Below are 17151 nucleotides of genomic sequence, written 5' to 3'. Positions count from 1 at the left end.
CGACATCCACATCTGGGGCGTGTAAGATGGAGGAGCCGAAGCCAACTCCACAAGTCTCAGATGGCTCATCTAGGCACAGGCGATAGATGGGAGGCTACAGAAAAGTGGATGAGCCAAAGAAGCGCCAGACACTGAAAGTCGAAGAGCCCCTGTTTCTCGTTTGCCTAGATCGTGGGCGAATCCTGTAGCCTCGTGGCGGTGCGGGTGTCAGGGGCTAACGACAGAGGGAGGGGACCCCGCCGGGTTTCCATGAGCAACTGCCAGGCGAGGGGGCGCGGCCGGCGGTCCGCGGGAAGGGCGGGCGTTCCTCTCCACCCGCCAGCACCGCCTCTTGTTTTGAAGGCCCGCGTGGTCCCGCGTCATTGGCCGCCGTGGAGCTCCGAGGAGGCGGGGCGGTCTCCGCAGCTGTAGCTCTCCAGTTACCCCCTCCGCCGGCCCCGCCTTCCGGCCGCCGGCGCCCACCGGGCCGCACTGGACCACAACTCCCACAAGGCCTCGCGCTCGGAGGGGGGCGTGGCCGGGCGCAGGGGAAGCCGGGGGCGGGGCCGCTTGGGGGATGAAGTGGGGGCGCTCGTCTCGTCAACCTCACTCACAGCTGCCGGGCGGCTGGGAGAGCGTCCTCCGCCACTGGACCGGCGTGCAGACCTCTGACCCTGGAGTCTCTCGGCCGCCGGGAACCGCCCTCTTGGGTCGTCGCCCGGGCTGCCCGCCGTTTCCCGGCCCCGAGGGGCCCGGCCGGCCGCGGCTGGGGGAGAGGTCAGCATGAGCCCGGGGGTCCGGCGGGCCGGCGCAGGGCAGGGGGCGGCGGCCGCGGTGCAGCTTCTCGTCACCCTGAGCTTCCTCCCGAGCGTCGTCGAGGCCCAGGTGAGCCGGAGTGATGGCGGTGCGGGGACCCCCGGTCGAACGCCGGCGGTGGAGGCGGCGACCGGGCCGCGACTGAGGCGCGGGCGGGCCGGGGAGGGAGCCCCGGGAGGTTTCTGACGAGCGGAAAAGCCGAGGGGCTGAAGCCCCGATCATCGAGCCCAGGAAACGCCTGCGAGCCGCTTGCGGTGTGAGGGGTGGCGACACGGGGTAATGGCAGGAAAAAGAGGAAGATGGTGACGGTCCCCTGAGGTGTTTTCGTTTTTATCTTTCTGATGTTTCAGCGGCTCCGAGTGTGGCGGGAGATGGGACGGGGATGAAAACCTCTGCGGCTGTTCTGGGACGAGAGCACGCAGAGAAAAGGGGAAGCCCTCCCCGCGGGGAACTCAGAGGATGGGTGGGGGGCAGGTGGGGAGTAGGTGACAGACCCAGCGGCCCTGCAGAAGCCAAGTCGATCGCGAGGGGGACAAGTCTGAACTTCCTTGACTTTTGGACTAGAGAGTCCCTCGCCTCTCTCAGGACCGTTGTATTTTTACCCAGCTTGTACTCCGTCTGCTGAGTGGCGTCGCCAGGTGAGCTCAAGTACCAGAGGGGGGGCCCGTGTCTGACCTTGTGGCTCCCTCAGCAGTGAGTGATGGCCGATAAATTAGAGTTAGGGGGTTCTTTGTGAGGCGTAGCTTACAGAAGGGTTTTCAATACGCCGGTTCTCAATAGCTTCCCAGGGTCTTTTGCCTTAATAAAGGCTTCTTTTTTTTATACAGTAGAATTTGAATAGGCTTCTGCCAGGTGCTGTCTAGTCTGCACCTGCTGCAGAGTGGCAAAACTACTAAGAGCTAAAAAAAAAAAAACAAAACAAAACAAGAAAAGGTGTCTCATCTGGCCGGATGATGAGGGGAGACATGGTTTGAAGCAATTAGTGCTGATGGTTAAGTCAAATTGAAGGTAACTCTTGCCTGGAAAATCCCATGGGCAGAGGAGCCTGGTAGGCTGCAGTCCATGGGGTCGCTAAGAGTCGAACACGACTGAGTGACTTCCCTTTTCACTTTTCACTTAAATGCATTGGAGAAGGAAACGACAACCCACTCCAGTGTTCTTGCCTGGAGAATCCCAGGGACGGGGGAGCCTGGTGGGCTGCCGTCTATGGGGTCGCACAGAGTCGGACACAACTGAAGCGACTTAGCAGCAGCAGCAGCAGCACATACTAGTAAAGTAATGCTCAAAATTCTCCAAGCCAGGCTTCAGCAATACATGAACCGCGAACTTCCAGATGTTCGAGCTGGTTTTAGAAAAGGCAGAGGAACCAGAGATCATATTGCCAACATCCGTTGGATCATCGAAAAAGCAAGAGAGTTCCAGAAAAACACTATTTCTGCTTTATTGACTATGCCAAAGCCTTTGACTGCGTAGATCACAATAAACTGGAAAATTCTTCAAGAGATGGGAACACCAGACCACCTGACCTGCCTCTTGAGAAACCTGTATGCAGATCGGGAAGCAACAGTTAGAACCAGACACAGAACAATGGACTGGTTCCAAATAGGAAAAGGAGTACATCAAGGCTGTATATTGTCACCCTGCTTATTTAACTTATATGCAGAGAAACGCTGGGCTGGAGGAAGCACAAGCTGGAATCAAGATTGCTGGGAGAAATATCAATCACCTCAGATATGCAGATGACACCACCCTTATGGCAGAAAGTGAAGAGGAACTAAAAAGCCTCTTCGTGAAAGTGAAAGAGGAGAGTGAAAAAAATTGGCTTAAAGCTCAACATTTGGAAAACTAAGATCATGGCATTTGGTCCCATAACTTCATGGGAAATAGATGGGGAAACAGTGGAAACAGTGTCAGACTTTATTTTTTTGGGCTCAAAAATCACTGCAGATGGTGATTGCAGCCATGAAATTAAAAGATGCTTACTCCTTGGAAGGAAAGTTATGACCAACCTAGATAGCATATTCAAAAGCAGAGATATTATTTTGCCAACAAAGGTCCGTCTAGTCAAGGCTATGGTTTTTCCAGTGGTCATGTATGGATGTGAGAGTTGGTCTGTGAAGAAAGCTGAGCGCCGAAGAATTGATGCTTTTGAACTGTGGTGTTGGAGAAGACTCTTGAGAGTCCCTTGGACTGCAAGGAGATCCAACCAGTCCATTGTAAAGGAGATCAGTCCTGGGTGTTCATTGGAAGGACTGATGCTAAAGCTGAAACTCCAATACTTTGGCCACCTCATGGGAAGAGCTGATTCATTGGAAAAGACTCTGATGCTGGGAGGCATTGGGGGCAGGAGGAGAAGGGGACGACAGAGGATGAGATGGCTAGATGGCATCACTGACTCGATGGACACGAGTTTGAGTGAACTCCGGGAGTTAGTGATGGACAGGGAGGCCTGGTGTGCTGCGATTCATGGGGTCACAGAGAGTCGGACACGACTGAGCAACTGATCTGAACTGAACTGATGACGGTAACAGTGCAAACATGTTTTTCTGACTTTATTCAGATACTTTTTTTCATGACCCTAAGGTGTTCTGAACTCCAGAATGCCTGAATACTCAGTTTCTCTCCCTGTGTGAATATTTTCTAAATGAATAATAAAAATAAAAGGGGAGGACTTTTAGTTTGGGAGGGTGGGATGTTAAAAATGCACTTTCTCTGGACCCACTACCAACTGTTCTGATTTAATGGATCTGGATGTGACCCAGGAATCAGCATTTTAAACCAGGTTTGCAAGTAACTAACGTAGTTATCCTTTAAGCTATCTTACAACACTACTTGGAAACACTTGAAATAGATAGTGGCAATCTACCAGACTTATGAAAAGTATATTTTCTAAATTGTCTTTGATAAAATTATTTTCTAGTTATTAGTGGGCTATTTCTTTTTGAGTAGAGTTTACATTTAGATATTTTTCTAAAGTTTTTTTTTTTCTCTCTCATTTTCTCTTTCTTTTTAGATAGTATATTTTAATTGTATACTTTCTCACCAATTTAGAAGCTTCATTTTAGGTTCCTATCACAAATTAATGTGTATTAATGTTTTATAATTGCATGTGTACTCTAAATGTTATTATATCCAAATGAATATATATGATTTAAATTTCATTATGTCCAAATGAATATATGTAGTTCAACAGTTAAGGATTTGTGCATATTCAAGGTAGCATGTGCCAAAGAGTCCTCAAAATTGAATACATATGGTTTTTCTTTCCAGTGGTACTTACTCATACAGTGTTCAATCATACTTTAATCTGTAACATGTTTAAAAATACATTGTCTTAAAAAAAATACATTGTCTCATTTCATTTGACACATCTTTCAGGCAGTGAGGTAACTGACATTTAAAGAGCTTACATGATTAATATCACAGTTAAGTAAGTGAAGGAGAGTATCTTTCTGGTCTATACAGTTGCATCTCAGTATGCTTCTTTATGGTATAGAAATAAAGAGGGAGACCCAGGAAAATAAAAAGGTGGAACTAAGCCAGTTATTTCTCTTCTCTTTCATTCACTAACTTGGAAGAAAATCAGTAAAGAATAAAATGAAGAATTAATTTTTTGAAGAATATTTCTGTTCACAAGTAGGCATTTGTACAACACATACCCCATGTTCTTGTAAATGAAATGCAAGTGTGCTTTGTATTGGGTTGGGCAAAAAGTTTATTTGAATGAACTTTTTGGCCAACCTTGAGTATGATAAATCACTAGAAACTTAAATCATAGCGCATACAAATGATGTAACAAGTTAATCTTCCTATAAAGAAGTAACTTCAGATTTTAAATTTTTTCTAAGTGCATTTCTGAGCTGGCAAGAAAGCAAGGAATATATAAAGCCTCCTCCCCCCTCCCCCCCTCAAAATGGAAAGCCAAAACTTTGAGACTCAGTGCTGCTTCAGTGCCATTACCCTGACCACTTCCTCTGAACTCTGAAGACCTTGAGCTTCTGCTCTGACAACTGCATGGAGTGGCATAAACAAGAAATAAAACCCACGTCTGCCCAAATAGAGGGAAGTAAAAGGGGCCCTCACCATAAGCTTGGGCTCCAAAGAGCTACATCTTAAATATAAGGAGAAATGAAATCCACCACAAGTAAGGGGAGAATGAACAAACATGCTAGGGGAAGGCAGGGGGAAAACTGCCTTGAGAATTTCTATGAGCTGTCCTTATACAGGGCAAATTCATGCTACCTGTGAAGGGAAAATCTTCAAGTGGAAAATTTAATTTGTAGCAATCTCAGGTTGGTGTGCTCTGAGTTTACAGGTAAAAACAAATATCCATCCCCTCTGGAGGGCTTCCCTGGTGGCTCAGTGGTAAAGAATCTGCCTGCCAATACAGGAGATGTAGGAGACATGGGTTCATCCCTGGGACAGAAAGATCCCTTGGAGAAGGAAATGGCCACACTCCAGTAGTCTGACTTGGGAAATTCCATGACCCAGGAACCTGGCGGTCTACAGTCCATGGGGTTGCAAAAGAGTCAGACATGACTTAGTGATTAAACTACCACCATTACCATCCCCTCTGGAGGAATTCATTGTCTACACAGGCCCTAAAGAATTTTTGAAGATGAAGTGTCAAGAAAAATAAGCTAATAGTCAAAAATCACAGAACACACAAAGGCAACATGAATGTGATATTTAGAAATATAGATTATAGAAATAGGTCTGTAATAAGTGTGGATTTTTTTCATATAATCAGGTATTATTTAAAATCACCACGTTTAAATGGGGCTTCCCTGGTGGGTCAGACAGTAAAGAATCTGCCTGCAATGAGGGAGACCTGGGTTCAATCCCTAGGTCAGGAAGATCCCCTGGAGAAGGGAACAGCTATCCACTCAAGTATTTTTTCCTAGAGAATTCCATGGACAGAGGAGTCTGGTGGGCTTAAGTCTAGTTCAGTTCAGTCACTCAGTTGTGTCTGACTCTTTGCGACCCCATGGACTGCAGCGCACCAGGCTTCCCTGTCCATCACCAACTTCGAGAGTGTGCTCAAACTCATGTCCTTCGAATTGGTGATGCCATCCAACCTTCTCATCTTCTGTTGTCCCATTCTCCTATTGCCTTCAATGTTTTCCAGCATCAGGGTCTTTTCCAATGAGTCAGTTCTTCGCATCAGGTGGCCAAAGTATTGGAGTTTCAGCTTCAGCATCAGTCCTTCCAATGAACATTCAGGACTGATTTCCTTTAAGATTGACTGGTTGAATCTCCTTGCAGCCCAAGGGACTCTCAAGAATCTTCTCCAACACCACAGTTGAATAGCATCAATTCTTCAGCACTCAGCTTTCTTTTATGGTCCAACTGTCACATCCGTACATGACTACTGGAAAAAACCATAGCTTTGACTAGATTTACTTTTGTCAGCAAAGTAATGTGTCTCTTTTTAATATGCTATCTACTTTGGTCATATCTTTTCTTCGAAGGAGTAAGCGTCTTTTAATTTCATGGCTGCAGTCACCATCTGCAGTGATTTTGGAGCTCAGAAAAATAAAGTCTGTCCCTGTTTGTATTGTTTCTCCATATATTTGCCATGAAGTGATGGGACCGGATGCCATGATCTTAGTTTTCTGAATGTTGAGTTTTAAGCCAACTTTTTCACTCTTCTCTTTCACTTTCAACAAGAGGTTCTTTAGTTCTTCTTCACTTTCTGTCATAAAGGTGGTGTCATCTGCATATCTGAAGTTATTGATATTTCTCCCAGCAGTCGTAATTCCAGCTTGTGCTTCATCCAGCCCAGCATTCCATGGGGTCACAAAGAGTCAGACTAACTAACTATCTAACTCAGGAGTGAGCAACTAACACTTTCACATGTTTAAATATAAAGACTTAAAAGTATGAAAAAGAACAAGAAATTTTAAAGAATGGCCCCAAAGTTTAAAACAATGAAATAGAAGTTTTAGAAATCAAATTAACAACTTGATGGATGAAGTGGGTGATTATATCCAGCAGAAAAAAATGATTATTGAGTTGAAAAACCATTTTATGTCATTTTTTTCCTTTAATCTCCCAATACCTTCTTTTCCATCCTAACTCTTAGCTTCATATTTTACTAAGTTGGAATAATCAGAATAATCCACATCTGTCCACCTACTAGTTTCTGACCCACATATTTTGACTTCTGTAGATTATCATAAACTGTTTGTACTCTTAACAGAGACCAATCCCTCCACTTGCATTTTGGTCCCATTCCTTCTTTCCAGTTCAAGGATATGGCACCAGCAAATTTTCCCTTTCTCTTCTGGTTCATTGATTTTTTTTTTTCCCTTCTCTAATGGACCATTGTTGTTGCTAAGTCATGTTTTGACTCTTTTTGTGATCCCATGGGCTATAGCCCACCAGGCTCCTCTGTCCATGGGATTTCTCAGGCAAGAATACTGGAGTGGATTGCCATTTCCTTTTCCAGGGGATCTTCCCAATTCAGGTATCAAACCTGAGTCTCCTGTATTGGCAGGCGGATTCTTCACCACTGAGCCTGTTACTGTCATCATAAAACATGCTGTTAATTCTACGGTTTTAAAGTTCTCTCTTGACCCACTCATCTCTTATGACTCTGCTTAGTTTTTCTCTTTTCTATACAGAAACCCCTCAAAAGAGTTATCTTTATCTTTCCTATTCTGATCATTCACCCATTTCAGTCTGACTTTTGCCTCTACTACTTCTCCAAAATGGCTCTTGTCAAAATCACTAATGTCTTTCTTGCTGCTAAAGCGAATTTTTTGCTAAACCTAAGATTTAAAAACTATTTTGCAGACTTTTTTCATAGCTCATCACTCACTGTCTTTGACATACTTTTGTTTTTTCTTTCTTTTTTTTACTTCCAAGATAGTATATTTTTCTGATTTCTTTCCCTTCTGCAGGCCAGTCTTTATTAGAATTCCTTGCTTGTTCCTAATTGTTTGAACCTCAAGGTTCAAATCTTACATTCTCTCTTCTCTCCACCTTGGCCATCTCATTTAGTCTCTTGGCTTTAAATACCTGGAATTCAGGAGACCCAGGTTTGATCCCTGGGTTGGGAAGATCCCCTGGAGAAGGAAATGGCAACCCACTCCAGTACTCTTGCCTGGAGAATACCATGGAGGTTGGTGGGCTGCAGTCCATGGGGTTGCAAAGAGTCGGACAGGACTTCACTTTCACTTTCACTTTCATATGGTATTTAGTATCTATATCTCAGAATCTCTAGACTAGGATTCTCAGCTCTAGATCCATATATCTAACTACTTTTTCAATGTTTCCACTTAATAGGTATCACAAATTTGATGTATTAAGAACTAAATTCCTGACTTTTTCCCCCTCAAATCTGTTCTTCTCACTGTCTCCTCCCCCTTAAACATATGCTATAGCCACACTGACCTCCTTGCTATCCCTCAAAGATGGCAAATATCCTCTTGCTTTGAGTCCCTTGGACCTGCAGTTTCCTCTACATAGCTAACACACTTCTCATGTATTCATATGGTTCGCTCGCTCACTCTCTTAGGTTTCTGCTTAAGTGTCACGTTACCTGCTGTGTTCACTTACCTAAATTGTCACCTTCCATGATCATACAATATAAAAGGGAAACCCTTCATCCTCACCTTGTACTACTCCATATTCCTTTCAGTTCAGTTCAGTTCGGTCGCTCAGTCGTGTCCGACTCTTTGCGACCCCATGAATCGCAGCACACCAGGCCTCCCTGTCCATTACCAATTCCCGGAGTTCACTCAGACTCACGTCCATCGAGTCAGTGATGCCATCCAGCCATCTCATCCTCTGTCGTCCCCTTCTCCTCCCACCCCCTATCCCTCCCAGCATCAGAGTCTTTTCCATTGGGTGAACTCTTCGCATGAGGTGGCCAAAGTACTGGAGTTTCAGCTTTAGCATCATTCCTTCCAAAGAAATCCCAGGGCTGAGCTCCTTCAGAATGGACTGGTTGGATCTCCTTGCAGTCCAAGGGACTCTCAAGAGTCTTCTCCAACACCACAGTTCAAAAGCATCAATTCTTCGGTGCTCAGCCTTCTTCACAGTCCAACTCTCACATCCATACATGACCACTGGAAAAACCATAGCCTTGACTAGACGGACCTTTGTTGGCAAAGTAATGTCTCTGCTTTTCAATATGCTATCTAGGTTGGTCATAACTTTTCTTCCAAGGAGTAAGCGTCTTTTAATTTCATGGCTGCAGTCACCATCTGCAGTGATTTTGGAGCCCCAAAAAATAAAGTCTGACACTGTTTCCATTGTTTCCCCATCTATTTCCCATGAAGTGATGGGACCAGATGCCATGATCTTAGTTTTCTGAATGTTGAACTTTAAGCCAACTTTTTCACTCTCCACTTTCACTTTCATCAAGAGGCTTTTGAGTTCCTCTTCACTTTCTGCCATAAGGGTGGTATCATCTGCATATCTGAGGTTATTGATATTTCTCCCAGCAATCTTGATTCCAGCTTGTGCTTCTTCCAGCCCAGCGTTTCTCATTATGTACTCTGCGTAGAAGTTAAATAAGCAGGGTGACAATATACAGCCTTGACGTACTCCTTTTCCTATTTGGAACCAGTCTGTTGTTCCATGTCCAGTTCTAACTGTTGCTTCCTGACCTGCATATAGGTTTCTCAAGCCTCTGCTTTAAAATTTTTCGGTGGTTTTCTGTGTAACCCAGTGTGGTATAATACAAAAACATGCTTGCTGTTTGTCCCCTGTTGTTGGCACAGAGTTCCTAAAACCTTGGAATTTCCTGAGAAATAGGAATTCTCCTTTCAGTCATACCTGAGTTTATGCTGTTGAGGTGACTTAGGTGGGAACCTCTAGAGAGCTTAAGGATGATGATCCTGGTCCAAAAAGGCCAAGTACTTAGAGAATTAGAACTTTTGTCCCTACCCACTGACCTGTAGGTTTGGGAGAGGGGTGAAGTAGCTTGAGCTCTGTAAAAACTCTTAAGAGAGTTTTTAATGGGTTTTGATGAGCTCCCAGGTTGGTGAACACATAGACTTTCTGGGAGGGTAGCTCAGAGGCATGGGAGTTCTGCACGTGCACCCCCAATACCTGTCCTGTTCATTTCCTCTTTTTGTCTGTTTTTGAGTTGGACCCTTTGCAGTAAACATAAGTAAAGTGTTTTCCTGAGTTCTGTAAGTCATTCTAGCAAATTATCAAACCTGAGAAGGAAGTTGTGGGAACCCCTGTTTATAGCCAGTCAGTACAGGTGATCCAGGGCTTGGACTGGTGTCTGAAGTGGGAGCAGTCCTATGTGACTGAACCCTTAATCTGTGGGTTCTGCTCCAATTCCAGATAATATTAGAATTGAATTGGGCACCCAGTTGATGCTGCAGGGTTGGAGAGTTGGCTGGTGTGAGAAAACATTTGACTCAGAAAAGCCAACATTTTAGTAATAGGTCCCTAATTCTCCTTTTGTTGTTGTTTAGTCGCTAAGTTGTGTCCGACTCTTTGCAACTCCATGGACTTCCCAAGACAGATATTGAACCTGTGTCTCCTGCTGGGAAGGCGAATTCTTTACCAACGAGCCACCTGGGAAGACCAATTCTCCTTTTCCCTGCTAGATAATCTTCCCTGTTGTTTCCTGTTGTTCTGGGGCGGCATTGGGCCTTACTGCATCAGGGCCTTTGCATTTAGTATTCTCAGTGCCTGGAATTCTTTTCACCCTCCCCCTTCAAAAAAAAAAAAAAGCTTGATTTGCTCCTTCCCCACTTTAACTTTTGCTGAAACTTCAGTGAGACCTTTTGTACCTATCTCTCTTTAAAAATGAGCAGTACCAGTTTTGTAACACCTGTCTCAATTTTCTAGTTTTCCTCCATATTGCTTTATTATCATCTAACAGACTCTGTACTTTGCTCATGCGTTTTCTTCCTCTCCTATGAAAATGTTAACACCTGAAGGGAAGAAATTTTTGTCTTTTTTTTCTTTTCTTTCTTCTAAGGACAGTGCAGGGCTTATGTTAGGCCCTCAATAAATACATTGGATAAATGAATAAATGAATGGAAATAAGTGCAAATAAATTATTCAGAATGAAGCTCAGAAAGGTAACAGAATAGTAAATGTTATAGAGAGCTTAAGATACATGAAGAATAAAATAAGACGGTCTAGTATGATGAGTTCCAGAGGTTAAAATAGAATAGGGAAAAAGCAATATTGATTACTACATTGAAAAAGACAACCCAGTAGAAAAATGAACAAAAGATATGAACAGAAATTTTGCACAAACAGAACGACAAGTGTTTTATAAAACATTAGAACTTTGTACCTAATGGCACACCACTCCAGTGCTCTTGCCTGGAAAATCCCATGGACGGAGGAGCCTGGTAGGCTCCAGTCCATGGGGTCGCTAAGAGTCGGGCACGACTGAGTGACTTCACTTTCACTTTTCACTTTCATGCATTGGAGAAGGAAATGGCAACCCACTCCAGTGTTCTTGCCTGGAGAATCCCGGGGACAGAGGAGCCTAGTGGGCTGCCGTCTATGGGGTCACACAGAGTTGGACACAACTGACGCGACTTAGCAGCAGTGCAAAAAAAAAAAAAAAAAAATTAGATATCCTTTACAATTTGTTCTCTGTATTCATGAACTTGGATTTGTTGTTTTCTGTTCAGACTATACATGAAAGTGAGATCATATGGTTTTTATCTTTCTCTGACTTATTTCACTTAGCACAATGTCCTCAAGTTCCATCCATGTTGCAAACGGCCAGACTTTTTTTTTTTTTTCCCATTACTGGGTGTATTGTGTATATATCCCACATCTTCGTTATTCATCCTTCAATTGATACTTAGGTCACTTCCATACTTGGTTATTGTAAATAATACTGCAATGAATATATCTTTAAGTTAGTATATTTGTTTTCTTCAGGTGAATACCAAAAAGTGAAATTGCTGGATTTTGTGGTAGTTCTATTTTAAAGTTTTTCTGTAACCTCCATACTCTCTTCTCCATAGTGGATGCACCAATTTACAGTCCAGCAACAGTGCACAAGGGTTTTCTTTTCTCTACATCCTCACCAACACTTGTTACTCTGGTCTTTTTGATAATAATCATTCTAACAGGTGTGACATGATATCTCATTATAGTTTTGATTTTCATTTCCTTGATGTTGGTGATATTGAGCACCTTTTTGTGTACCTGTTGGCCATTCATATGTCTTCTTTGGAAAAATATTTAGATCTTTAAATATTTTCCCATTTAAAAATACTTTTACTTATTCATTTATTTTTGGCTTTGCTGGGTCTTCATTGCTGCTCAGGCTTTTCTCTAGTTCCAGTGCCTGGGCTTCTCATCACAGTGACTTTTCTTGTTGAAGGGCATGGGCTCTAGGGTTTTCGGTTTCATTCCATAGTTGTGGTGCAGGGGCCTCGTTGCTCCTTGGCATGTGGGATCTTCCCAGAGTGGGGTTGAACCAGTGCCTCCTGCATTGGCAGGTGGATTCTTTACCACTGAGTCACCAGGGAAGCCTCCTCTGCTCGTTTTTTAATCAGATTGTTTTTTGCTATTGAGTTGTGTGAGTTCTTTATATATTTTGGATATTAACCCCTTATTAGATATGATTTGCAAATATTTTCTTCAATTCCATAGGTTGTCTTCATTTTGTTAGTGGTTTTGCTTTGCTTTACAGAAGCTTTTTAGTTTGACATAGTCCTACATGTTTATTTTTACTTTTGTTACCTTTTAATTTTGGTATCAAATCCAAAAAGTCATCACCAAGACTGATGTCTAGGAGCTTAAAATCTGTATTTTCTTCCAGTAGTTTTATGGTATCAGGTCTTATGTCTAGGAGCTTAAAATCTGTATTTTCTTCCAGTAGTTTTATGGTATCAGGTCTTATTATGCTCAAGTCTTTGATCCATTTGAGTTAATTTCAAATGTGTATGCTGTAAGGTAGTGGTACAGTTTCATTCTTTTGCATGTGGCTGTCTGTCTGGTTTCCTCAACATTGTTTGTTGAAAAGACTGTCCTCTCCCCATTATATATTCTTGGCTCTGTTGTCATATATTCATTGACCATATAGTCATGGGCTTCTTTCTGGGCTTTTTATTCTGTTTTGTTCTTCTGTGTTTGTTTTTCTGCCAGTATCATACTGTTTTGATGATTATAGGTTTGTAATCTAGTTTGAAATTGGGGCACATAATGCCTCCATCTTTGTTCATTTTCATGATTGCTTTGACTATTCTAGGTCTTTTATGGTTTCATACAAATCTTTAGGACTGTTCTATTCTGTAAAAATGCTGTTGGAATTTTGACAGGGATGTATTGAATCTTTATCCTGCTTAGAGTACAAAGGACATTTTAACAATATTTTTCTAATCCATGAGAATGGAATAGCCTTCCATTTATTCAATATTTTCCATCAATATATTATAGTTTATAGGCATTTCACCATTTGGTTTATTTTTTCCCTAGGTATTATCTTATTCTTTTTGATGTAATTGATTGTAAATGAATTATTTCTTAATTTCTTTGTCTGATAGTTTGTTATTAGTGTATGGAAACACTGTACACTATTTTCAAATATTGATTTTGTGTCCTAGAACTTGCTGAATTTATTACTTCTGTTTCAGTGAATGAAGTCTTTAGGATTTTCTGTATATATCATCTGCAAATAGAGTTTTCTTCTTTCTCTCTACTTTGGATGCCTTTTTTTCCTTTTTCTTATCTAATTTCTATTTTTAAAAACTTGGTTATACACAAAGTTTTTGTTTAGTAGTTTAGTAGTCCTTAAGAGTTAGAAATAAGTACATGGTAATTTTGTATACCTTACTCCAACCCCTACCACAAATAATATGTTTGTAAATGCTGCAGTTTACTAACTAAAAGTCAACAATTTAAGAAAAATTTGTAAGAATGAGCACTCACTCATTCTTACTGGGTAAAGTATTTTTAAAGCCTAAAAAGCTTTTTGGTATGTATTTTGTTTCCTTTTTTCCCCTGTTATTATTTAGGGGCCTAGAGTGTGAATGGGACACATTTACACTCCCAGGGAAAAAGCATGCGACAGAAACAACTAGAAAATTTCCATTTTTAAAATCATTGTTTGCATATATTTCGCCTGTGGATCACATGAATAACCTTTAACAGGCTGAATTCCATTTTTGTTTTTAAATTTTAGTTTTAATTGCGATAATTGTTTGTTCCATGCAATTGTGAGAGTTCAGTTCAGTTCATTCGCTCAGTTATGTCCGACTCTTTGCGACCCCATGAATCGCAGCACAACAGGACTCCCTGTCCATCACCAATTCCCGGAGTTCACTCAGACTCACGTCCATCGAGTCAGTGGTGCCATCCAGCCATCTCATCCTCTGTCGTCCCCTTCTCCTCCTGCCCCCAATCCCTCCCAGCATCAGAGTCTTTTCCATTGGGTGAACTCTTCGCATGAGGTGGCCAAAGTACTGGAGTTTCAGCTTTAGCATCATTCCTTCCAAAGAAATCCCAGGGCTGAGCTCTTTCAGAATGGACTGGTTGGATCTCCTTGCAGTCCAAGGGACTCTCAAGAGTCTTCTCCAACACCACAGTTCAAAAGCATCAATTCTTCGGCACTCAGCTTTCTTCACAGTCCAACTCTCACATCCATACATGACCACTGGAAAAACCATAGCCTTGACTAGACAGACCTTTGTTGACAAAGTAATGTCTCTGCTTTTCAATATGCTATCTAGGTTGGTCATAACTTTTCTTCCAAGGAGTAAGTGTCTTTTCATTTCATGGCTGCAATCACCATCTGCAGTGATTTTGGAGCCCCCCAAAATAAAGTCTGATACTGTTTCCACTGTTTCCCCATCTATTTCCCATGAAGTGATGGGACCAGATGCCATGATCTTAGTTTTCTGAATGAAATAATACATAAAAATGTCATTTACCCTTTATCCAGTTTTTCCTTTGTGGTAACATTTTGTAAGGGCTTCCCAGGTGGCACAGTGGTAAAGAATCTGCCTGCTGATGCAAGAGATGCAAGATATGTGGGTTTGATCCCTGCATCAGGAAGATCCCTGGAGTAGAAAATGGCACCCTACTCCAGTATTCTTGCCTAGGAAATCCCAAGATGAAATCACCAGAGGAGCCTGGTGGACTATAATCCATGGGGTCACAAAAAGTCAGATATGATTGAGCACATACACACATTTTGTAAACATATAGTGTAATATTATAAATGAACAATTTCACTTGTTTCATTTGTGTATCTGCGGATTAGTTCTATACATTTATATCACATGGTATGAGTTTGTCCACCATTGCAGTCAGGATACTGAAAAATGTCATCACTGCAAGGATCCGTTCTGTCCCTTTATAGCCACACCTACCTCCTGGCTTCCCCACTCCAACTCCCATCCCCTACTCCAGTCCCTAAGCCCTGGCAACCAGTAGTCTGTTTTCCATTTCTAAACTTTTGTCATTTCAAAAATGTTATATAAATGAAATCTTGTAGTATCTCATCTTTTGGGTTTGACTTTTTTTTTACTTAGCATAATTCCATAAAGATTCATCCTAGTTGTGCATGTTAATGAGTACCATTTTTAAATTTAGCCGCAGAATGTTTTGTGGAATTTTTCGACTGTGAATTCACTTTGTAAATATCAATTTCTCTTCTTTGATTACTTTGAGTAGTTGATAAGATAATTTAATTTAAAATACAGTAGACTTGGGACTAAGTTTTATGTCTACTTTAGAAAAAATTATTTTAACCTTGCTAAGCCTTAATTTCCTTTTATGTAAAGTGAGAAGAATAGTGCCATTTCATAAGGTATTTAAAGGGTAAATGTGTTAACATATGTAGTGCTCTTAGCATCATGTCTGTCATGAAAGGGTTCCATAAATGAGAGTCTAAAAGAAAGGTAGAGTTGCTGCAGCAGTATTATTACAGCCTGTGATTTCTAGGTTAATCTTGGAAGTAGCTGCTTTCGTATTCCAGTGACTGTTTGGATTCTGTGTATGTTTAGACAAGGGTGAGAGTATTCAATACCTTTCTTTTTGACCACTGAACAAGAATGTTTATTTCTTTAGGATGGGTATATATACCCATCCTAGGATCCTTCTGTTGCTTTTTATTTAACTGACCATTGTAAAAATTGACAGCTTTAAATGTTATGTATCTTAATCAGCAAATACTGGCTAAGTTGAAGGCATAATTTATCTTATTACATAATAGTACAGATTTGCTAAGGTTGGAACATTAATTTACATCTTTTCTATTATATATGTGTTTTTTTCCCTAGGTCACCGGAGTCTTGGATGACTGCTTGTGTGACATAGATAGCATCGATAACTTCAACACCTTCAAAATCTTCCCCAAAATAAAAAAGCTGCAAGAACGAGACTATTTTCGTTATTACAAGGTATGGTATAACTTTTGATTCCATTGGTACTGAAGATTTTTCTATAGCTGTCTATAGATGTGACTTTTATAACTCATTGGAAAATCCTTTTCTGTTCTTCTCAGCACTCTGTGTATATCCTTTATCACTGGACTGTATTAACTCTTGTAGTGAAAGCTTGCTAGTCTTTTTGATCATCACGAATCTGAACTCCCTTCCTATGTTTGGGGAATTTTTCATTGGTCAGTTTGGGTTTCAGACACAAAGACTCATTCCTCTATAGATGTTGAAAATACCTGGGACCTATTTTGTCAGCCTCCCTTGTGAGTTAGGTTTTGTCATCTAGACACACTTACCCAGGCTTTAAGTTGTGCGGTTGGCAGTGTTGTGTGCTAGCAGTGTGAGGTACAAAGTCCCAACAAATGTATTTGTTGGGTAGCTCACTGGAGGAGTGATAGAGCAGCCTGAGGACATAAGCGGAACAGCACTGCAGTAAGACTGCAGCATTGGTTCTTGAGGCTGATAGCCCACTCTAGACCTTCACAGAATAGCCAGTGGTAGTTTAAAGGCAGTGGCAATAACACAGATTCAAAGAACAATGGTTTAAAAGCCGCTGTTAAACTTTTTTGCCTCTACTCTTGCTCTCAGTATTCAATTGGTTTATAATTTCTTTGATTTTCATTTTAGTTTATTTTTAAAATTGAGCATGATTTTTTTTAATCCTTTTTCTGTATAGGTTATCTTAGTCTTTTAAATAGCTTTGAGGGTTAAAGAATATACTATTTGTGAAGTTTTAAGGTGTACAGAAAGATACCAAAGTAGACACCTAAAGATTTGGGAACCCGTCCCCTTTTCCCATCAGCACTAAGAATATACAAAAAAGTGGATATATTTCCTCAATACAAAACCCATTAGAGATGCAGATCCCATAAACTTATTTCAAAAAGAAATGTATGCCTACTCAAACTATTCTAATATTTTAGACATTTTTCATACAAACCACACAGGTTAAAATACCTTCTTCTAA

General features: G+C 41.6%; 1 protein-coding gene across 1 annotated transcript in view; it reads left to right on the top strand.

Annotated features, from left to right (window-relative positions):
* The first annotated feature begins 557 nt into the window (after positions 1-557).
* The window catches only part of ERO1B (endoplasmic reticulum oxidoreductase 1 beta), a 71450-nt gene continuing 54856 nt past the window's right edge, over positions 558-17151 (top strand). The window contains exons 1-2 of the mRNA XM_055588888.1: positions 558-864; positions 16026-16145. Of these exons, the coding sequence (XP_055444863.1) occupies positions 763-864; positions 16026-16145 (222 nt within the window). The 5' untranslated portion in view covers positions 558-762. The remainder of the gene's footprint in view (positions 865-16025; positions 16146-17151) is intronic.

The sequence above is a fragment of the Bubalus kerabau genome, chromosome 1 (assembly GCF_029407905.1).
Source record: "Bubalus kerabau isolate K-KA32 ecotype Philippines breed swamp buffalo chromosome 1, PCC_UOA_SB_1v2, whole genome shotgun sequence".
Taxonomy (NCBI): domain Eukaryota; kingdom Metazoa; phylum Chordata; class Mammalia; order Artiodactyla; family Bovidae; genus Bubalus; species Bubalus kerabau.
This window is presented reverse-complemented; position numbering and strand designations above follow the sequence as displayed.